This window comes from Beta vulgaris, chromosome 3 (assembly GCF_026745355.1).
Source record: "Beta vulgaris subsp. vulgaris cultivar EL10 chromosome 3, EL10.2, whole genome shotgun sequence".
Lineage (NCBI taxonomy): Eukaryota > Viridiplantae > Streptophyta > Magnoliopsida > Caryophyllales > Amaranthaceae > Beta > Beta vulgaris.
Window position 1 is genome coordinate 16,883,051 of NC_079204.1, and position 24,984 is coordinate 16,908,034.

Sequence of the window (24,984 nt, forward strand, 5' to 3'; positions counted from 1 at the left end):
ACCCAGAACAAGGCAGAAAATGATGAAAAGCATACATGAATCATGGCCAAAACAAGAAGAAGGCAGAACATGATCAAAAGCATACATGAATCATGGCTAAAACCAGAACAAGGCAGAAAATGATGAAGGCATACATGAATCATGGCTTAAACAAGAACAAGGCAGAACATGATCACAAGCATACATGAATCATGGATAAAACCAGAACAAGGCAGAACATGATGAAGGCATACATGAATCATGGCTTAAACAAGAACAAGGCAGAACATGATCACAAGCATACATGAATCATGGATAAAACAAGAACAAGGCAGAACATGATGAAGGCATACATGAATCATGGCTTAAACAAGAACAAGGCAGAACATGATCACAAGCATACATGAATCATGGATAAAACAAGAACAAGGCAGTTAATGATGAAGGCATACATGAATCATGGCTTAAACAAGAACAAGGCAGAACATGATCACAAGCATACATGAATCATGGATAAAACAAGAACAAGGCAGAACATGATGAAGGCATACATGAATCATGGCTTAAACAAGAACAAGGCAGAACTTGATCACAAGCATACATGAATCATGGATAAAACAAGAACAAGGCAAAACATGATGAAGGCATACATGAATCATGGCTTAAACAAGAACAAGGCAGAACATGATCACAAGCATACATGAATCATGGATAAAATAAGAACAAGGTAGAACATGATGAAGGCATACATGAATCATGGCTTAAACAAGAACAAGGCAGAACATGATCACAAGCATACATGAATCATGGATGAAACAAGAACAAGGCAGAAATGAAAGCATCCACATAAAACGGATCATCCACATTTATAATCTAAAAGGCCAAAAATATCATATTTATACACAAATCAAACCACAAAACAACATAAGAAAACAAACTATTAAAATTGCTAATCATCCACATAAAACAAAAACATTTTTATAAACAAATCGAGGCAAAAATAACATATTTATAAACAAATCAAGGCAAAAGTAACATTGTTTTAAACAAATCAAGGCTAAAACAAGACAATAATATACAAAAATCATGGCAAAATAAGAAAGAAAACAGATTACATGTGATTAAAACAGATCGAGGCTTTATAAAAACTAAAAACATGAAATCATCCACATATATAAATTAAAAGGACACAAACATCATATTTAAACACAAATTAAACCACAAATCAACATAAAATAAATCAAACCACAGAAACATAGTTATAAACAAATCAAGGCAAGAATAACATTGTTATAAACAAAACAAGGCGAAAACAAGACATTAATATACAAAAATCATGGCGAAACAAGAAAGAAAACATAGTATATGTAATTAAAACAGATCGAGGCTTTAAAAAAACATAAAACATGAAATCATCCACATATATAAAATAAAAGGCCAAAAACATCATATTTATACACAAATCAAACCACAAAATAACATAAAAAACAAATCAAACCATCGCAACGTATTTATAAACAAATCAAGGCAAAAATAACATATTTATAAACAAATCAAGGCAAAAAAAACATTTATAAACAAATCAAGGCAAAAATAACATATTTATAAACAAATCAAGGCAAAATTAACATATTTATAAATAAATCAAGGCAAAAATAACATATTTATAAACACATCGAGGCAAAAACAAGATAAAAACAGAAACCCTAAACATGCAATCTAACCAAACGCAATCCCACAGGCAAAGCATAGCAAAAAAAACTTCCTAAAATTTAAACACAGAGATTAAAGTTAAGGAGCGGACCAATCTCCCACAAAATCAACCAGGGGGCGTTCAAAAATCATTTCTTCATGGTTTTTATACCACCGAAGATAAGATCGCCATGATTTGAACCCTTCCGGAGGTGGATCTTCCAAAATTTCAGGTTTTTCCCCTTCTCTACACCACCAACATCAAGATCTGGTGGTTTTGTTGAAGGCGCGCCACAAGCCCAGCAAAAAGAACCAAAATCCAAGGGTTTTTTTTTGAAATCCTAGAATTTTTAGCCTTAGCATCAAACACATCAAGCAAATCAAAAAGTCTTTTCTTTGAATTTGGTGTTAAATCATCCATGGAAAACCGACAGAAACAAGAAACAGGGGACTCAGTTTTAGAACTCACTCAAAAATCACAAATTTTGGTTTTAGAATGATCGTTAGAAGGAGTAGAAAATTAATCTACATTTTTTTTTTTTTAGAAATTTGCACTCTCAAACCCTAGATCTGAAGGTTTGAGGAAAAAGAAGAGAGAGGAAAGTAAGAGTCGGAAGGAGATAGAGGAAAATGACGGATGAGATGGGATTAGGGTTTTGGAGGGAGTAATTATAGGGGGGTTGGGGGAGGGTTAAATGGGGGAGGTTGGTAATAAATGGTGTTAGGTGGGTTGGATGGGTATTAATTTGAGCTAATTTAATTGGGCTGAAGTTTAGTAGGTTTGTTTTATTATCATTTGTAGAATGTTTGGCAAATGTAGCAAATAATTTGGAACACACCTAAATGGCAAAATGTAGTAAATAAATTGGGATGGAGGGAGTAATTGTCAACTTTTCAGAGTGTTTTCACTATATATCCACACTCAATGCTATTGTTTATTTGCTAATCATATCATATAGAGATCTTTTCATTCATGATAATGGGCTCATGTGAAACTTTTACGCATTCTATTTAATTGGCTCATTTATTTTATTTTATTTTTGAGGGAAATTGGCTCATTTAAAGTCATCCAGATAAAGAATAAGAGAAAACTAATTCTTAAAAATATATATCCACGGATCATCTAAGTGTATGATAGATAGTTGTTCAACTTCCTTCAAGGTTTTTGGTGACTGCGAGTGCTTGTGGTTTCTTTCGAGAGTATCCTTGCATGCAAGGATAGGCTTAGCTAGTGCTGATTGCTGAGTGCCGAGAATGATTGCTGAGTGCCGAGAATGATTACTGACAAACACAGTGCAACTAAAGCATTTGTTTTACTTTTTGGCATGGACCACCATAAATCTTTTAGTTTTTTAGACATAGTAATGTAGGACATAGTGCAACAAGTAAAGCATTTGTTTTTTTTTTTTTTTGTATGGACCATCATACGATATATTCATAATCTTTTAGACATTTAGGCTATGTTCAGTTCACCTTATTTTTGCTTATTTCAGATCTAATCAGATCAGATCAGATCAGAAAAAATAAGTTCAAATCAGATCAGTTCAGATCATGCTTATATTTAAAAATCATTATATCTTTCATTACATATTAGTAAAAAATATAATAATTGAATATTAATAAAGTACTCATTGAGACGAATCAAACAAGACCCCACATGACTATATTTTTTCTTATATATTGAGAAAAAACTAAAAGATAAGATCTTGTAATCAGATCAGTTCAGATCAGATCAGATCAGATCAGATCAGAAAAAATAAGTTCAGATCAGATCAGATAAGTTCAGATTAGAAAATTTCAGGTGAACTAAACATAGCCTTAGTAGGTGCATAAATTGTTGGTCATACGAGTTAGAGCAACTTTAATGGCAAGTTAATTGTCAAATTAGCTTGCTTTGCCACATAAGATTTCAACCCATTTTCATTTCTAGCTAATTAGTACTCTAATAATTAGCTATAACTTTTCATTTAAAAGAGTTTCACTTGCCATTAATCAGATCCACTTTTCCAATAATCTTGGATTTGCTTTTGGCAGATTTTTGCCCAAGCAAATTAGCTTGCCAAAGTTGATTATCTTGGCCAAGCTAATTGCTAAATTTGTCTCCACTGATCAAGGTAGTAGCTAGTAAATTTTAAAAATTACAAAGCAAGTTCCAAGCAACAACCATTGGAGATGCTCTTACGACCTTTATACTAGAGTGTTGGAAACTTGAAACTGTCAAACCAGCTACTAATTATTGGCATTCTTTCCCATATAACTAGAGGAATGAATACCCAATACCAAACTCATTGATTACATAGTATAAGTTTGTTTCCTCAATTAATTGTATTATGAGTAAATGATTCATAGAATAAAGAGTTATAATGATAAAAAAAACAAATGGTTGTTTGAGTTATTTAACTATTTTTTTCATAATATCATTAAATCCTCTTATAAAAAAAGCCAATACTCAAAATTTCACGATACTTTTCTAATCTTGTCTTGATTACGTCCAAGGAGTGCTCAACAAAATTTCTATTTCGATACAATAATCCAACTGTAATGGGCAGAGGGGTAGATGAGGGTGTGCAAAGAACCCAATAGCACAGGGCCCCCAAAATTATAAGTGCCCTAAAATATATTATTTTGCAAATTTTACTTCATATTTGAAGAAATCACCTTTGTTTCCCACCCTTAATAAATTTGTCAATGATCTATCTTTATATTTTCAACTTTCCATCTTTAGAACGCTAACCTTCCATGAGTTCCATCTTTATTTTCTATAAATTTAGGGGCCCAATTTTCATGTTAGAACCGGGGCCCCAAAATTTCCAAGACGGCCCTGGTAATGAGTATAGTTTAGTGATGAACCGTGGTGAAGCAAATAAATTAAGTCCATAGAATATATAGTTTAAAAACGAAAAGATGAATCTATCATTCCTCTAAGGTCCATTATTAGAGGAGAGAACAATAAATATCAAACAAGTTGCCAAATTTCTTACTTTAGTATCCGTGTAAGTGTTAGGTTGTACCTCTTTATTGTGCCATAAGTTCTCATTTGCTAAGCTTTTAATTAACAGTAATAAAAAAAAAAAAAGTTAGCTTATACATCACCAACTACATTTTTGGTAGACCTAACGCCACAAATATAAGCAAATACTATATCAAAGTAGCACCAACTATAGTGTTGGGTGTACTCAATGATACATCACAAATCTCATTAGAGTCCGGTAAATCTTGTATGATGATGATGCAAATCAATAAATCAAAACATATCCTGGTCTTTGAAGTAAAAATGCACCATCAGAAACCTATAGAAAAGACATTCTATATTAAAATTACACAAATTCATTCTCGACTCGTGAAGAGTTAAGCTCTGGCATTAGAAATGGTCCCAAGAAATAGCTAATAGCCTATGCATAAAAAGCTGGAGTGTATATATATACATACTTTCTCCGTTTCAAAATACTCGCTACACTTTTCATTATTGAAAGTTTCACATTACTTGCTACACTTCTTTTTTGGACAATAAACTCTCTCTATCTCTCTCTTCTCACATGGGTCTCTTTTTTTTTACTCTCTACCTCTCTCTTCTCCAAAAATTGTCTAGAAGTCCGTAAATTGAGAAGTATAGCGAGTAAAATGAAATGGAGGAAGTATATTTCATCTATGAAAAAAGACAATAAACCTTTGACTAGCAGGAAAAGGCGCAGGCGTGAAATATAAACATTTTATCTGACCACAACCCACTATTTGAATGAATGTTGTTGTCAAGCAGAGTGCAGATAGATGGCAAAAGCCAGAAACCTCCACTTTTGTAAGAAAGTTCCTATGGCATTAAATAAAAACTCGTGCACCAAACAAAACTATCAAATGCAAGAAGATTTGGACAGGTATGAATGTATGATAGCTTTATCCGATGAAGGATTCAAGGGACTAACGAAGACCGGGAAAAACATTAAAAAGACGGGGTACTAGTGAAATAACAAGCTATGGTCCATGTAATAAAATCATCATTTGCTCTGCATATTTTATTGATATTTTAACAAATAAATTGAGAAAACATAGATCATTCTGGGTTCTAAGTATCCAATTGGCATTCAAAACCGCGACAAGAAAGGAAGAGCCAAAACCTGAAAATGAGCACAAAATCTAAAGATTGATGGGCAGCCGAAGTCTATTTGTTATCATTAAGACTGAGCAAAACCATGAGTACCAATGCCCAAGTTGTCTTTATACTGGCTTCATGTTTTCACATTCCTCCCGAATAGATTGGAACAAGACAGATGATAGGTAACGCTCACCAAAGCTAGGAAACACAACCTGCAACAACGGAAATATTGGTGAGTAAAAGGGAAGGTGTCCATCAAAGACAAAGGAAAGTCAGTGAAGTTTGGAAGAATTCAGAAAAGGTCAGTTCAAAAGTATAGATAGGAAAATATAAGTTGCAATAGACTAGCAAAATAGTACTCCCTCCGTCCCAAAATATAATTCTCATTTCTATTTTTTCACGGGAATTAAGGTAAGTAGAATTTAAGAGGGGTATTAAAAATTATTTGTTTATTTAAATAAATGTTGTATGACAAAAGATGATTTTAGGAGAGAGAATGGAGAATAATTGGTGAAAAGAGCATTAATTGTAGCACTTGGGCTGAATAAACAAAGCAAAAAACAAAATTCAAGAAGCAAATAAATGATGGGACACGGTTTTTCTAGACAAATTACGGATAAATGTGAAACTAAATATAAAAACGAGAACTATATTTTGGGACACCTAAAATGGAAATGGGAACTATATTTTGGGATGGAGGGAGTAGAAGTTATTACAATAACATGATGAATATCTGTGCATAAAATAATGAGCAGAAAAAAAGAAAAGGTAGTAATAACAACCTAAAAACAAACATGAATGCAGTCCAGTCTATAATTGGAATAACTTGTAAAAACCTTGCAAATATACTCTCAACTCGAAGACAACTAAAAGTCCTCTACTCCTCTACCACGAGTGAGATATTAGGGGGAGTGAACACCTAGACTATGTGTGGTGTGTGTGAGAGACAATGAGAGTGAGATAGAGAAAGGATTCAAGAGATCAGACAAAAGGCAGTAGATTGAAGGGCTTACAACTATCAGTTTTCCTGCATTTTCAGGTCTTTTACCAATCTTGACTGCAGCTGCGGCTGCTGCTCCAGAGGAAATGCCAACCTGAAGCCAGGAAAGATGAATCAGAACTTCGATGCAAAGAAAGAAAGAAGAAAAAAAAATCCAATGAAAACTCAAATAATGACTTTGAGAACTTCACAAAAAATGACTTTGATAGTGCTACTCTCAATTTCCCAACTTGAGAGCTAAGTTTTAAAAATAAACTTGGTCTATATTAACACACATCTCTAGTTCTTCGTAGCTCAACAGAAGAGATCGTCCAAAGCCAGATATAAAATTTCACAAACCAAATCACATGCTTGTATCTGAACACACATCTCTTCTTTGTAGATGTTAGAAGAGATAGTCCAGAAGCAGATTTCAAGATTTCACACATTACATCGCATACTTGTACAAAATTGATTAGGTAGCACCAACTGTAGAAGCAAAACAGGCAATACAAGTATACAACAATGGTGCACCAATTCTACTTAATACTGAATCAAACAGTGTCCAAACTTGAGAACTGAAAATGCACATGTAATGTACAGATTGTACTAACCAACAAGCCTTCTTTCATTGCCAATTGCTTTGCCATTTCAACGGATTCATCACTAGATACCTGAGACAGAAATTAAAAATTTCAGGATAAAAAGAACCCAACTTCCTCACAAGTTCAAAAGACCCTCAGAAAAGACATAGTCTTGTTCATGCTGGCTCAGTTTGAATTTATACATATAAGGGCATCCATATCTTGCATACGGTGACTACAATGTACTATGCTCTCCATTTCAAGATACTTCCTCCATTTCATATTACTCGCTACACTTATCAATTCACGGACTCCTAGGTAATTTTTGGAGAAGAGAGAGGTAGAGAGTAAAAAGAGAAGGGACCCATGTGAGAGGAGAGAGATAGAGAAATTTCATTACCCAAAAAGAAAGTGTAGCAAGTAATGTGAAACTTCCCACAATGAAAAGTGTAGCGAGTATTATGAAACAGAGGAAGTATAATTTTAACCACTTTTACACATCAACAGTACAGGAAAATTTAGTTTAAGTTGCATTGGCATGCACCCATCCAACATGTTTATGTCCTAGCATAGACACAACCTATTAGTCCCTCCTTTCCAACATATAAACCATCTTAACCACTTCTACACATATTAACAATGTGGTTGAACTTGGTCAAAGTTGCATCGGTAATGTACCTAACTGAACAGTTCACGTTAATATCCAAGCATGGCCACAACTTATTAATCGCTCCGTTTCAGGATCCAAAGCATTTTTGACCACTTTTACACATATTAAAAATGCAGATCTGAGTCATCTGACTAAAGGTTCAGATATAAGATGGCATTGATAGTATAAAAAAGAGACTATAGTTGGGACCTGCCGATACCATACTATTATCAGAAGGAACAAATATTATATTCACACCATAGATTATAGACTAGCATTCAATGGTGCATGGATAGTGTAAAAGGACATTTTCAAACAAAAACATTTTGGCCACGGACGCATCTTTTGAAACAAATGCAGATTTTTATGTTCACTGCTTACAAACCAAGTCTAGCTCTAAAAACTTCAATGATGTACTTATAGAAGCCAAGTTAAAACTTTTGCTTATATCATAATGTATCACATTTGATCTAAATTTCCAAAATCTGAAGCAATAGCGTCTTACTTAGTGGAAAGCCTATAATCTAACACAGAGGACTAACACCCACCAACAGTTACAAGATGACCACAGCTCACTGCTGGGAAAGTATGAGGTCAAAACCTATGCAACTCTCCCCTAACTCAACTAGATGAAACTTGTACAGGTATTTTTCAATGACACAGGACACTTTGACACATATATTTAGGTAATGGAGCTATACTTCATTTAGGCATAAGCAGTGCACTCGAGCAGAGGTATGAGATAACAGATAAGAAAAAGTAGATGATCACCTCTATAACTTCATCAACCACACCCAAATCTAGATTCCTGGGGACAAAACCAGCTCCAAGTCCTTGAATCTTGTGCGGACCTTCACACCAACGAGATGAAGTTCAATAAAAGGCACAATGCCTGAAAACTATAGGAATGAAGAGACAGAAACTCTCATCTTACCAGGCTTTCCACCTGAAAGTATGTTGCTTTCTGTAGGTTCTATACCAATGACCTTATAAATCAAAAAATACCACATTAGGCCAGAAACTGTAGAACAAGATACTTCTCAAATATACTCAACAACATTCTTTAGAAGGCTGTTGAGTTTGAGTTAGCTATTCATGACCCCACGTGATACTTTTGAAGCACAAAAAAAAAATTCTATGTTAAGTATACACTACCAGGATGCTAATACCTTTACATCAGGATTGCGCTCTTTGAGATATCGACCAACTCCAGATATTGTCCCTCCTGTTCCAATGCCTGCAACAAAAATGTCCACTTTGCCTTTTGTGTCTTCCCAGATCTCAGGACCTGTTGTCTCATAATGGATCTGCAGTGATGATGGAATCAGAAAGTTCATAACTCTATATACATGTAATAAGACATAACTGCTCAAGTAACCCAGGAAAAGAAGACTGTTGACAAGGTTCTATAGCACTTCAGTCACATATCGCTGGATCAATAGGAACACAGAGGTGTCATGGGTAAGGAGGCAATATCTTACTTACAGATAGGATTCCTATTTATAGCAGTTAGCAGTTTAGCACATTGAACATTTGACCCTAGCGAAGACTATGCCTATAATAAGCAACTTGATCTTTACCTGAGTGTTACAGATACTTACAATCATATGTTATTTTTCACATTTGATGAACTTCTCATGCAAATTAATAGTATTAAAAATTGCATGTCACATCACAATGATCACATTTGAAACATCTTTAGAAACCCTAGTTTCTTTAGTAATAAAAAATTAAGAATTACTAGTATTTTCAGTTAGAATTAGCAATGAGACAAGTATTAAGAGTTACTTGCATACATGGCTTGCAATTTAAAACTAATAAACTGCAAGGATATGAGCTAGTTGCTTCCAATGATAGCCTCTTAACCAGACATCATTATTTACATTATTAGATGGCAAAGATAAAACACAAATTCCCCCCACCCCATCCATGGCACTCAGGAAAGTCATACTTCTCATCTACAAGGAAGGTTCCTCCCTTAGCATTGTCAACCCCTGGGCCAGAAAAGGAGGGTGCATGTCTATCAGATCCTTCTTTTCCTAGGCAAGCGTAGCAAGACCATATAGAAGAGGTTTATAGCACTAAGCAGCCAAAACAAATATATAATGCCTGTTAAATTTTCCTAAGGATGCAAGAGCGGGTTAAGGTTTGAGTTACTTTTCAAACATAGTTACTAGAATGGCTCATGTTTGACTGTCTACATACTGTAAAAGATGCCTTGAATTCAAGCCAAGCTCGGAAACCCGCGGGAGCAGGCTCGATCCCGCGGGCGCGGGAATTCAGAATGCATCGTCTCAGGCTGCGGGCGCGGGCGATACCCCGCGGGCGCGGGACGGGCGGTTTTAACATAACGCGTTTTACGCGTTTTTGTCCGTTTTGTATAAATAGGTTATTTTTACCTAGGTTTTACACTACGAAAAACACTCTGTTCTCTCTGTAATCTGTTCTACTCTCATAATCAAATATTCTCCCTCTCTCTGCCGTGGATGTAGCCAAATTGGTGAACCACGTAAATCTGTTGTCTGTTTTTATTGGTTTTTTGCATTCATAATTTGTTCTTCCTCACATCCGTTATAACAAACTGGTATCAAGAGCTTTGGTGATCGATCTGTGTGAGAAAGATGTCTGGGATCAGGGAATTAAAACTCTCCCGTTCCGTTACAGAACGGCCGTTCTGTAACGGATTTTGGATTTGCCGTTCCGCGAAATCCGTTACGGAACGCCATAATAAAATTCATGTACTTCTCGCCGCGTTGTCCGTTCCGTAACGCGAACTTGCCGCGTTAGAACGATTTTATCCCCGTTACATCCGTTCTTTTCATACATTGGCCAATTTTTTTTTAATGATTTAATTATATAGTTGAGGAAACATGATATTCTATTAGATTTGATTATATTATGTTGTAATAATACTTCATAAACTATAAAAATGCAAATAAGGTTAAAACATATTAATGTGAATTTTTTTAAAAAAAATCACGCCGCGTCGGCCGCGAAACGTTCTATTTCGCCGTTACAAGCCATTCCCGCGACAACGTGACCGTTCCCGCGAACGCGTCCGCGAGCGCATTTTTTTTCCCTGTCTGGGATGAATGTCAAAATCGATAAATTTACTGGGAGGAATAGTTTTAGTCTGTGGCAGATCAAGATGCGGGCGTTACTGAAGCAACAGGGGTTGTGGGCACCGTTGGCAAAGAAAGCAACGGATTCAGTCACCGCTGAGATGGCCGTTCTGGAGGAGAAGGCTCATTCAACGATTATGTTGTGTCTGGCAGATGACATAATCACTGAAGTCGCGGAGGAGGAAACCGCATCTGGTCTGTGGTTGAAATTAGAGAGTTTGTATATGACAAAATCTCTAACCAACAAGTTGCTTTTGAAGCAACGTCTGTTCAGTCTGCGAATGCAGGAAGGTATGCCTCTTAGAGATCATCTAGATCAATTAAATACAATTTTATTAGAATTGCGTAATATTGATGTGAAGGTGGAGGATGAGGATGCCGCTTTAATTCTGCTTGTTTCTTTACCTATATCGTATGAAAATTTTGTGCAATCTTTCATTGTTGGTAAAGATTCTGTGTCCCTAGAAGAAGTTAGATCATCTTTGCATACTAGGGAATTGCGCCATAAGGCATCTGGTAGTAGTACAGAAATCAGTCTTTGGGTTAGTGGCCAGTAGTAGTGGTGGTAAAGGACATGGTAAAAAGAAAGAAATCTTGAAATTCTAAAGGGGGTCCTAAACCTAATGATATCTGTAACTACTGTAAGGAAAAGGGGCATTGGAAGAAGGAATGTCCTAAAAAGAAGCATCAGGAGAACAAATCTGGGTTGGTTCTGGTTCTGCTGCTGTTGCAGCAGAAAATTCGAATTCTGAGGATGACCTTGCTCTAGTGGCAAATGAGAAAACATATAGTGATGTGTGGGTTCTTGATTCTGGAGCGTCATATCATATGAGTCCTCATAGGGAGTGGTTTACTACTTATGAGCAGGTAGATGGGGGAAATATTTCGATGGCTAACAGTGCAGTCTGTAAGATAGTTGGAATAGGCTCTATCAAGATCCGGACTCATGATGATATTCTATACTTTGAAAATGTTAGCATGTTCCACAGATGACCAACAATCTGATTTCACTTAGTCTACTAGACAGTAAGGGTTTCAGTTTCAGAGGGAGTGGTGGAATTGTGATGTCTGCAAGGGTTCAAAGGAGGTTTTGAAGGGGTCAAGCGTGTACTTTGTATGTTCTGCAGGGTTCTACTATCTCAGGTTAGCTTGCATCGTCTGAGGTTCAGAAGGAGGATATGACCAAGCTATGGCACATGAGACTTGGTCATATGAGTGAGAGAGGAATGCAAATCCTCTCCAAGGCAGATCTTCTGTGTGGCCATAAGGTCACAAACCTGGAGTTTTGTGAGCATTGTGTTTTTGGGAAATTACATCGTAGCAAGTTTCCTAAGGGCATTCATAGAACAAAAGGTACTCTGGATTATATCCACTCTGATTGTTGGGGTCCTTCACGCGTGGAGTCTTTGGGAGGTCACAGGTATTTTGTTTCTTTCATAGATGATTATTCAAGAATGACTTGGTTGATTATCATGAAGTCAAAAGGTGAAGCTTTCAATAATTTTAAGCAGTGGAAGGCATTAGTGGAAAATCAAACTGGGAAGAAGATCAAAAGGCTACGAACTGATAATGGTCTGGAATTTTGTTTGTCTGAGTTCAATGAGTTCTGTAAAATTGAAGGGATTGCTAGGCATCACACTGTCAGAGATACACCACACAGAATGGTGTAGCAGAAAGGATGAATCAGACACTTCTGGAGAGAGCTCGGTGCATGCTCTCTAATGCTGGTATGACTAGAGAGGTTCTGGGGAGAAGCTGTCAATACAGCATGTTATTTGATAAATCGTGGACCTCATTCTGGGATCAATCTCAAAACACCATATGAGATGTGGTCAGGTAAGCCTGCAGATTACTCAGATTTGCGAGTTTTTGGTTGTAATGTCTACTATCATGTGAATGAAGGAAAACTAGAACCAAGGGCTAAAAGGGGAGTGTTTGTGGGTTATGGGGATGGAGTTAAGGGTTATAGAATCTGGTCTCCGTCTGAAAAAAGAGGTTATACTTGTAGAAATGTAGTCTTTGATGAAAATTCTATGTTTAATCCTACTGTGATGTCCATCGAAGTATCAGATAGTGGTAGTGTTGATAAACAGGTGGAGCAGCAAGACACTCAGGATGAGAGTGATGATCATCAACACATTGGTTCTGAAAAACCATCATCTTCGACGTCTAGTGAGGAGGCGCCTAGCCTGGCACGGGAACGTTCTATAAGGACAAATTTTGGTAAACCTCCAAGTAGATATGGGTTTAAGATATGGTAGCTTATGCACTGCAGGTTGCTGAAGAGGTGGATGTCTATGAGCCATCAACCTATAGGGAAGCAGTTACATGTACGGAGTCTACCCATTGGCTTGCTGCAATGGGGGAAGAGATGGAGTCACTTCATAAGAACGAGACTTGGGAGCTTGTGTCTAAGCCTTAGGGAGAGGATTGTTACTTGTAAATGGGTTTTCAAGAAAAAGGAGGGGATAACATCTGAAGAAGGGGTCAAGTATAAGGCTCGACTGGTTGCAAGAGGGTTCACACAAAGGGAGGGTGTAGACTATAATGAGATTTTTTCGCCTGTAGTCAGACATACTTCCATCAGGGTGCTACTAGCGATAGTTGCACATCAGGATTTTGAGCTTGAGCAGCAGATGTAAAAACAGCTTTCTTACATGGAGAGTTGGAGGAGGAGATATATATGGCTCAACCAGATGGTTTTCAGATTCCTGGAAAAGAAAAAAGTGTTTGCAAGTTGAAGAAGTCCTTATATGGGCTAAAGCAGTCTCCAAGGCAATGGTACAAGAAGTTTGATAGCTATATGATGAAGCTAGGCTACAAACAGGAGCTCATATGATTGTTGTGTGTATCATAAAAGCTGACAGATGGGTCTTTCATCTACTTAGTGCTATATGTGGATGATATGTTGATAGCTGCAGGAACAAGTCAGATGTTCAGAAATTGAAGGAACTTCTCAGTGCTGAATTTGAAATGAAGGATTTGGGTGCAGCAAGGAAGATTTTGGGGATGGAGATTTATAGGGAGAGGGCTCAGAAGAAACTTTTCTTGTCACAGAAGGGTTATATTGAGAAGATATTGTCAAGGTTTGGCATGTCAACAGCAAAACCTATAGATACTCCAAGTGCTTCGAATAATCATTTGTCTGTGGCTTTGCACCTAAGTCGGCTGAGGAGAAGGAGTACATGAGTCGGGTTCCGTATGCTAGTGCAGTAGGGAGTCTGATGTATGCTATGGTTTGCACTAGGCCGGATCTTGCACATGCGTCAGTGTGGTTAGTAGGTTCATGGGTGATCCTGGTAAGGAGCATTGGCAGGCAGTCAAGAGGATTTTCGGTACCTTAGAGGTACGTCAGATATTGGTCTCATTTATGGAGGTGATATGGCTTGCTTAGTTGCAGGATATTCTGATTCTGATTATGCTGGAGATGTAGATGGTAGAAGGTCTATGACTGGATATGTGTTTACTCTTGGTGGTTCTGTGGTAAGTTGGAAAGCAACTTTGCAGCCTACTGTAACTTTGTCTACTACTGAGGCAGAGTATATGGCCTTAACAGAAGCAGCTAAGGAGGGGATCTGGTTAAAGGGGTTAATCAGTGATTTGGGTCTACATCATGATCAAGCAACTGTGTTCTGTGACAGCTTAAGTGCAATATGTCTGGCAAAGGATCAAGTCCATCATGAGAGGACTAAGCACATTGATGTCAGATATCATTTTCTGAGAAGTGAGACAAAGATTAAGGTGAAGAAAGTAGGAACTGCTGATAATCCTGCCGATATGTTCACCAAGCCGGTTCCGCAGAGTAAGTTCCAACACTGTTTGGACTTACTAAATATTCGTGATTGTTAATTGCCCTCTTGGGGCAATTCTGGAGTCCTTAGGGACTAATCTGGTCTGGTTGTCTGTTGGGACAAATCTGGTGTTGGGAGATTCTGGGCGTTGTGAGCAACGCATCTGGTTTTCTGGTTATTGTGAGAGAATTCAAGTCAAGGTGGAGATTTGTAAAAGATGCCTTGAATTCAAGCCAAGCTCGGAAACCCGCGGGCGCAGGCTCGATCTCGCGGGCGCGGGAATTCAGAATGCATCGTCTCAGGCTGCGGGCGCGGGCGATACCCCGCGGGCGCGGGACGGGCGGTTTTAACATAACGCGTTTTACGCGTTTTTGTCCGTTTTGTATAAATAGGTTATTTTTACCTAGGTTTTACACTACGAAAAACCTCTGTTCTCTCTGTAATCTGTTCTACTCTCATAATAAAATATTCTCCCTCTCTCTGCCGTGGATGTAGCCAAATTGGTGAACCACGTAAATCTGTTGTCTGTTTTTATTGGTTTTTTGCATTCATAATTTGTTCTTCCTCACATCCGTTATAACAAACATAGCTCAAAATTCAAGATACAAGAATTTCTCTCAAATTGGACATAGTTTGTGGGGATACAGCGATCATGAAACATGTTCCAAATTCTACAAGACTTCTGCTTGTTCTTCAAGTTAACTTGTTTAAAATACATGCATACAAATTTTAATTGTCTTTGTTAATTCTTCTTGTACTCCTTTTTTTTCCTCCAGCGTATTCGAGAAGCGTAAACATAGGTTACAGAACTTTCATGTTTTTCCTCCCTCCATCCCGTCACTTTTATATTTTCTGTTCAACATTCAAATTGATCATTTGCCTCACCAAAAACTAAAGTGTAAGCTCCAAAGCCACAAATGAGACATATGAGTTGGGTTCACATAGGGAAAAACTACTAGCCTACTAGAATATTCTTGTATGACAACTGCTCAGCAACCTCAGTAGGTGGATAGACAGCGTGGGACTGGGTGATATGGTATGAGATGAAATGATATGAGTGAATTTAGGCTTTTGTACGGTTGTGCCTACCTTGGTCATACAACTGTGTCTAAAAGAGCCTTGATTCACACTGTTCTCTTTCACAGCTAGACAATTCCCACTTGGAGATTTTCAAATTTAGGTTACAATCAATTTCAAAGACAATAATTAACAAAAGCGAAAAACCCCAACTGACCAAATTCATATTGGATTAGATCATTCACTATGCCAGTCTACAAATATTCTCCAACCAAATGTGATGCATCATATCCTGGCTTATGAAATAGATAGCTCTTGCTAGCCCTCTCCACCCCCCCACCCCCCAAATCAACCCAAAAAGGCATAGAAGTATATCCAGTGTCAAATTGTAGCTGGATTCCTATCTAAGTAAGAAGCATTCTGTATGGCTTCTGTATTAGATTAGCGTCTAAAATAGAGGCTAATATGCCAGCTAACAAACTGTGTAAAGCAAAGCAGGATAACATTTTTAAAAAAGGAAAAATAAGATAAGATATACAAAAAAAAAAAAAGAAAAAAAGATGAGAACATTCAAGTAACAATTGAAACCCAAAGTAATCGCAAGAACCTTCATACCTTATCAGTCATTAAGAACTAAGCCGTAGATAAAATTAGTAGCTTATGGTTAACAGTGAAAAAAGCGTAATGAGCCAAACCTTGGGATTTGCGGGGTTGTCAAACTGTTGAAGCATGTAGGAATTAGGAGTTTTCCTCAAGATTTCTTCAGCTATCTCAACTGCTCCTTTCATACCCTTAGCTGGGTCAGTCAAGATCAACTCAGCTCCAAATGCTTTCAAGATAACTCTCCTTTCCATACTCATAGAAGCTGGCATAGTCAAGATAAGCTTGTATCCTCTTGCAGCAGCTATAAATGCAAGACCTATTCCTGTGTTTCCACTCGTGGGTTCCACCAGGGTCGTCTACATAATAAGAAAACATTAAACCATTGACAGGGAGGAAAAAAAAAAGGAAAGGCCATCCAACCTCTAGCAAATATGAGACATGAATGTAAACTGCATGTTTATTGCCTATCTTTGTAACTAGATCTTTACTTGTGTTATACACAACTTACTTATATTTTCTGTTTAATAAGAATATGTTCTATCTGATAGATTTTACTTCATTCTGTCAATCAAATTATTGCACATAGTGAAAGCTCTAATGAGAAATTTAGTTATGTACACTTAAAAAAGGAAAGGATGAGGACGCAAACCAAGACTGATATTAAAAGGAAACGAATAGCCCAGATTTTATCCTCCACTTATGCTTTGGCGCACACATTAAGAGAGCAAGTAAAGGTAGCGATAAATAGTGGTTTAATATCTAATAAAATTAAAAGTGAATAAAGAGAGAAAAAGAAGTAAGAGATAGTGTATCAACAGTGTGAGTAAAAGGCTGATTTGATGAAGTGAAAATTGCAAGAGAAAAGGAGATCCAAATATCCAATTCACATGGAGGCGGCTATAAAAGTATGTGGAAGATAAATTAGAGACATCCTAAAATACTAGTATAAAGCAAGATAACAAGGGCATGGATGGAATAACTAACTGACTGAGTATGAAACAACTGAGGAAGGTGAGCACATTTTTAATATGCAAACAAAAAAAAAGGGAAAAAAAAGTAATTGCATAGTATTTTTAAATGAAGACGTTCAGAAACCCTTTCTTTTAGAGGACATAAACTTCATAACCTAAATAATCAGTACAGAATCAATCTCTTGACATGTACTTCCCAAAGCAGAAGAATGGGACAGGAAGGCAACAAAAGGAGATAAAGAACATTGACAAAAGGGTCTCTGCAAATATAAAGTGAAGTGCTGAAACAAAGCAAGCACCAAATGTTTAACAGATAGAAGTATACAACAAGCTTCAAGTGCATATAGATGTATAGGAAATACAAAAATTGTAGCCCAAAAGGCAATACCTTTCCAGGTGTGATAGCTCCTTTCTGCTCAGCATCATCAACCATACTGTAGCCAATTCTGTGTGGACAAAAAATAAAAGGGCATCTCAGTACTGTAATATCACATCATTAAATTTTTTGTCCCATCATAGTTACTTTCGCAAAGTACAAATACACAAAATTAGCTTTCTTTTGAAAATATAGGCTCTTCAACCACAATTGCAAAGAATTGATATGATGTTGCCTGCTGAAAACATAATTGAAAGTCCAAAGGGAGTTACTCGCTACGTTTTGAATTAAAAGAAACATTGGGTTGAGGCACGTTTATTGAGGAACAGAAGTGAGATAGAAAGAGAAGAGAGAGTATTTCAGATATACATCTATATTTACCAAAGCGTGTACACCTTATCATATCAAACACGAAAAATTTGCAAAGTTGTTCAGTAAACAAGTTGTTCTTCAGGCTATACTTCATCTCACAAAATTAGAAAGAGAAAGCCACATTGTGCTCATTTTGACCAAAGAAGATTTTCAAGGAAAGCGGCTAGAGCATGGAAGCAAGAAGATAGGGACAATCTTTTACCTATCCTTGACACTGCAGCAAGGCTCCATGCTCTCAAGTTTTGCAGCAATGCTTGCAACTGATCCATTTACAACATTGTTGAGATACACAAGTGGAGTTTTCCCAATTAACTACAATATAACAATAAAAGGAAAGAAATTATTATCTCGAATTTCAACAAATGAATTTTAACACAGAAACAGATAAATATATATTAATTAATAATGCAATATAATGAGAAGACTTTCAGTTTGCCAAGTAACAACATAAAGCATACAAAATTTGTGTACCTAATATAAGAATATTATGTTAAAATCAGGAGTCTAGAGGTTATTGTAGGCAATGTTAGCGCATACTGTCAATTGACATCCTAATGTTGCAAAGTAGTAAGACTTCAAAGCTACCTATTACAAACATCATAAACATCCGTTCATTGACAGCAAACTCCGTCTGGCAGCACCTAAAAGATACATACAGTAGAAATCCTGGAGAGAGTATGAGAGTATCCAGATAATTTGCATAATATTTGAGGTACCAATAGAGTTGACACCAATTTATATTTCTCTCTATACGTGAACCGCAGAGAAGTTCCAGATACACCCTCGGTCTCAATATAGTAGGCCATATATCCATTTTAAGCAGTTTCTATAAGGCCACTTTCTAGAGTTAGTAATGGAAATCCCTTTTTTCCATATAATGGTATTACCGTTTATGGTAACTAATAAGTTTAAAGAAAGACTACCTTGTTGTGTAGATGTAAAATATTTAAATAGTGAGGAATATTATGGTATATCAACTCAATTCATGAAATGTACATATGCGGATGTTGTGATGTTCCTGTTAGAAGGATAATATAAGTTGGAAAGCATTGTTGACTGTTCATTATAATAGAATTTAATAAATCTCTGGGCTCTGGTGTATAGCAAATTCAACAGTTTAATGAGTGCCAATTCCCAGGCTCTCATAAGTTGATATAATGGGCTCAGGTGAAGCAGATTGAGCAAAGGAGTGGTGAATATGTTTTTATTCCTGATAAAGAAAGGTTATACATAAAACACCAAAAAGATATGTATTTAGGAAAAGGACAAGCTGCCCTCAAACCAAAAACAAAATTACAAATTCACCCAATTTTTTTAAATCACCCAAATATGTAATCCCAAGCACTCGCAATATAAGGACAAACAGGAGCATTAAGTTGAGAAGTCGAGAGGAAAGATCATGGGAAGGGTGTAACTCTCCTCTCCAAATGGGAGGATTTACCTAATCCAGTGAATTCCTTCCAAACTACGAATGCGTCAATGATCTCCTATCTTAAACTTCACCCAAGGGCCAAGAGAAGAAAAAGGTGAAGCAATCTCCAGGGCCAAGTGAATGAAATAGTGGAGTAATCTCAACTCTCAAGGGACAATTATGAGCATTGCACGTATTTTGTCACTTAACATATTTGCTCTCAATAACATGGAAAACGCCACAACCAATTTCCTTAAAGAGAAATAATTTAGAAATCACTCTCCCAAACCCAAACCTCATCATGCCTTCAGGCGACATACTCAATCCCAACTCAAAAGATGATCCTTCCTAAAATCACCAAACCAGACCACAAACACTCCCTCATCAGCCTGTCAATCTACTTTGCAACAGCCACCAGAAGATTGAGTATCGAGAGATAGTAGAGAGGGCTCCTATATAATCATGTTTGGATCAGTGGTATCCTCCCACCAAGAGAAAAGTAGACCTTCGTCTAGTTTTCTTGACATTTGAGGTTCCAAAGAGTTTTCAAATCATATACTCTAGGGTGGGAGTATTCTTTTGTACTTTCCGTGCCTCATTCAAATCGAAAAAAGTAGGTCATTTCCCGAAACTCTTAAAATCCAAAACACAAGTCAAATCTTCATTATTATTAAAACATTGAATGTCTTTATACCATAAGTATACAATTTATTATGCAAAAATGAAACACATGCAGGGAACAAAACCATTATTGTTGAGCATACTGAAACATCTCCTGTTTTTACACAGTTAAATCTAATTAACTGCCGCTTCTAATCTAAGTAATCATAGGAAATTCCAGCATTTATAGCATTTAAAAAATTATCTTCAAAATCTAAGTATCTATGAGGGTAATAAAATCCCATTGATTTATAGAACACCACCAATGATTTAGTAAGCCTTCCGATTGGTAAATGTGATTGGTCAACGGTCACTACTCACTTTAGATCAAATACATTGCTTATGACCGTTTCCTCTATACATCTCTCATGAAGATGGGGCGACCTCAAGGTCAACCAAACATTCTACCCTTGAAATGCTACTTCTATGTCTCATGCACCAGTTATTCAGTTCAAATTAAACCCGATAAATCTGGTGCTGCTGGAACAATAACCAGATTGAACATATAAACTTCACTCATTTCACATATTATGATACTATTTCCACCAGAGAAGATATTGACCAAATAATTTCAGTTTCATTTAATAAAAAGTTCAAACATCATGAGACCAGTATACAGATCCCAAAAACTTTTCATCATTGCACAGCAAGTAAACCAATTATACTGGTCAAAGGAACAAAACCCAGAAAAAACCCACCACAGAATCGCAAAGAAACACAAAACCCACCTCAAAACTACTATCAGAATTCAGAAAAAGAAAAAAAAAACACAATTTTTACAATCAAAAAACCCCCACCATTCCACCAAGAAAAACCCACCACAGAATCGCAAAGAAAGACAAAACCCACCTCCAAAACCACAAAGTTTAGAATCAAAAACATGAAAAGGAATCGAATTTGAAATAAAATGAGAATGAAAGAATCACCTGAGAAACATCTTCAGCGATGTTAAGGCCTTCAATGGCAGACTGAGGCGCAGCAGAGACAGCCTTGCAGACGAAAGAGGAAGACACCCTTTTGTGGTTTCTGCAGCTGAACGATGATGGAGGTCCAACTCGGAAGTTGGCAAGGTTCCTCACTTCTCGGAGCTCCACTTTGGAACTGCTGAGCGCGGCATAGGAGTTATTGACCAAAGATGCCATTGCTCTCATTCTCTATCCTCTCTCTCTCTCTCTCACTTTGTCTAATCTGTATTTTATATTCTACAGTATTTGAGATGCTTGTCCTATGAACTATGAGGCTATTATGAATATATACCTCGCTCTTGGTCCATCCACGAGTGTCGCAACATGTAGAGCTCGCAAAAATTGATGCAATATGACAATAAAGTTGTGGAATAAATGAGTTGGTATTTATGATTTTATATGCATTCAATTAAATGGGTTAATAAGGGAGTTTAGGGCTTGTTGGATTTTTAGATGGGTGATATTGTGCGAGGATGGGACAAAAGAAATTCATCTTACCACAGGATTGTCGAGAGGGGCTCCCAAAAAATGGGTTAATATGACATTTTTCTTAATAAGTAGGTTAGATTGGTGTAGATATCCACTACGAATATGACACCTTTAAACTGTTGGACAAGTAGGAGGGTTCACTCCATTTACAAGATCTAAGGAGGTTTCATAATAAAATCAATTGGCAATAATAAAAGTAACTCCTCTAACTTGTAAAATGGTACATTCTCTCTTATTTCCCTAATGTGATAGAACTCAAATGTGGACAATTAATTGTGTCTCAACACGAACACGGCTCAAAAACTTTTTGCTGGCTATGCAAGATAGTGAATGTAATGATATTGCTACCTAGATTAAAGACCCCCTCGTGTAAAGTTGTATTAAATAGCGACATAAAAGAGGTATACTTTTGTTAATCGAAATTATTATTTGATCAAAATTATTATGTGCTACTACTATTTGCTAGTGTTAATTTTGATTAAAAAATTCTTCAAGAATAAAAGCTTCCAAAAATAATTTTTCATGTATGTATAAAGTAGAGAGAAAATAATTAATTTCAGAAGTCTGTCAAAATTGTAGTAAAATGGATATCTATTTATAGATCTCAAAAAGATAGGATCATTGGTGATTTTTTTTTCTTTAAATTTTATTTTAAAAGTTATTCAAATTACAAAATTTGAATAACAAAAAAAATAACCTTTCTGACGCACTGCTACATGTCCACAAATGGTTGGCTTGGATCATAGGATGACCAACCATGGTTTAAGTCATAGGATGACCACCATTGATTAAGTCATAGCATGACCCAAATACAAACATAAAAAAACCATGGATGCAACCTCATGTTTTTTTAGCAAGGTTCATGACTCAATTTTATGCCCAAAAAAATCATGAGGGGCATGCTCTTATAAAATGTAGTATGATCTTTCATTAATAAAGTATTTTAAAAAAAAAACTTAAATGGACACGATACACACTAACTTAGTACGCATTGGGTTGGTAATTGATATTAATTTCATATAGTGATAGATATAGTAACTTATACATAATATAGTGGATTTTATTAACGGAAAACATATAGTGAAATCATATACGATATACTGGAGGATCTAGTTTTATGTTTTGACATGCACGGATATGTAGGTTGTGTGGTATGTATCACAGTATCGTGACACGTGTTTTCACATATAGAAAGATTAAGTTTTTGCATGATATAATGCATGTCTGAATGATATAGGGCATGTCTAAATGATATAGTGAGTTTATGTATGATATAACTAGTGAGTGTCTGGATGATATAATGGATCGTTAAAATGAGGTGGATTATGCATGATATAGTGTATGTTTTTGAATGATATAATTAGTTTCTGAGTTCTATAATGAATTGTTTAATAATGATGTAGTTTCTTGCTTTCTGCATGATATAGTATGTTTCTAAATGATATAGTGATTTTTCGTGTGGTATAGTGGATTTATGTATGATGTAGCTATTTATGAATAATAAAGTGAATTGTTTATGAATAATACGTGCTCTTGACGTACATGCCCATCTTTTAACCAGTTCAAGCGGTGCTGGAGAACAGGGTTTCCAAGTTTAAGAGGCTCCCAAATTCTAGAGTCCCTCTCAATTAAGTTTATCGTTTATACCTCTTCGTACTATAATAAAGACAAACTTGCTTAAATGTTTTTGACTTTTGTTGATCAATTTATCCAAGTTTGCAAATTTCAAAAATTTCCACTTTTCTTTTCTTTTGTTTATCGTTTTTTTCATTCCATATAATTTTTCCATGTTTCCTTCTCATGTTTGAGTCATCTGTATAATGGTTTTCTCAACCACTTTGTAATTACTTAATAAAAACATTGTAATTTACTACTTCCTCCGTTCATAATATAGTGATTGTTTTTTTTTCTTTAAGGTCAGACTTTAAAATCTTGACCAAATATTCTCGTTAATATGTACGGATCTTGTTATGTTTGGCTCAACGTGTATTTTCATAATATCAACTTTTTATATTCTTATTAATGCAAAAAGCAAACAAGTACAATATTACGTGATGGAGGGAGTAGCATTAAACTGCTTTGGACTCAAATGCAAATATTCTTACATGATCGATTACTAGTTTATCCCTTTTTAATTTTTTAATACTCCGTTCGTTTTTTAAAGATCCCCCTATTTTTAAGTCCATCTAGAAAAAAAAATCTCAGAACGTTACTTTATCCTTTTCTGTACTACCTTATCCACTTATCAGAACCTTCATAATACTACATTATTTCACTATCACATTGTCTTTCCTAACTAAATGAACAAAAGGACTGACTTTTACACTCTCCCTTTTCCTTACCTTAGTATATGTTGCTATAGCTGAAGTGAAAGTTTTTTTTGGAAATAGATGGAGTACTAAATGTAGTTTTCACGTTATACTATTTATATTGTTGTAGTAATTCTTTTTCTTTGTTGTGTATGGGGTCCAATTTAAAGATTTGTACAGAACCTCTATATTGTTTGAGACGGTCCTATTGGCGTAGTGCACATTAATATTTATGTGAACTAAGTGCATGCAAATCAGATTAATTATTTTACATTAAAAGAAACAGTAAAACCTACATCCTTTTTATATTGTCCAATCATTGTTAAAAAAAAAAATCTAGCATCGTTGTCCAACAAATGCATTTGCCTTCTTTAAAGGGGAACAACTACTTAAATGCGGATACTGGAAAGCTACTTGTTTAGACTTTAGTATAATGTATAGACTATAGACGAACAACTGGTAAGTTTTGTCAATGCTCAAAATTCCAAAATGCCAAGGAGCATGTGTTTTTATAAATGAGGGCCCACAAATAATAGTTAGACACTTAGGCATACAAACAAAAACTACCTCCATTATTTCATATCGAGCGTATATTAAGTTGTTTAATGGTTATAATTTTTCAAGACGAATTTAATGACACAATTTTTATAATTTTATTTATCAGATATGTATGATCAAAGTAAATTTTTGAAATATAAAATTATAATCAAACAAGAAGTACTATCAAAATCAATAAATTTTCAAAATTCATCCATGTTTGCATGTTTTGTACTGCATTGGTATGTAAAAGAACATTTATAGGTACCCATGTGATGGTTTTTGTGGTGGAGGCTGTGGAGGAAGTAAGACAAATTTTTTCTAAATGATTTTTAGTGATTGAAAAGCGATGAATTTTCGACATCGTAGCAATATTTCGAGCATATAT

At 35.9% G+C, this 24,984-nt stretch overlaps 1 protein-coding gene across 1 annotated transcript; it reads right to left on the bottom strand.

The window, feature by feature from the left end:
- Positions 1-5,652: 5,652 nt before the first annotated feature.
- On the bottom strand, positions 5,653-21,521 carry LOC104889016 (cysteine synthase, chloroplastic/chromoplastic). The gene is made up of 10 exons (XM_010674145.3): positions 21,223-21,521; positions 18,428-18,537; positions 17,866-17,923; positions 16,599-16,862; positions 9,143-9,280; positions 8,908-8,959; positions 8,745-8,824; positions 7,355-7,414; positions 6,775-6,855; positions 5,653-5,973 (listed from the first exon to the last, which is right to left on the bottom strand). Exons 1-10 carry the CDS (start codon positions 21,445-21,447, stop codon positions 5,884-5,886), a joined length of 1,158 nt encoding a protein of 385 aa, XP_010672447.1. The 5' UTR covers positions 21,448-21,521; the 3' UTR covers positions 5,653-5,883.
- Between the last annotated feature and the right edge of the window lie 3,463 nt (positions 21,522-24,984).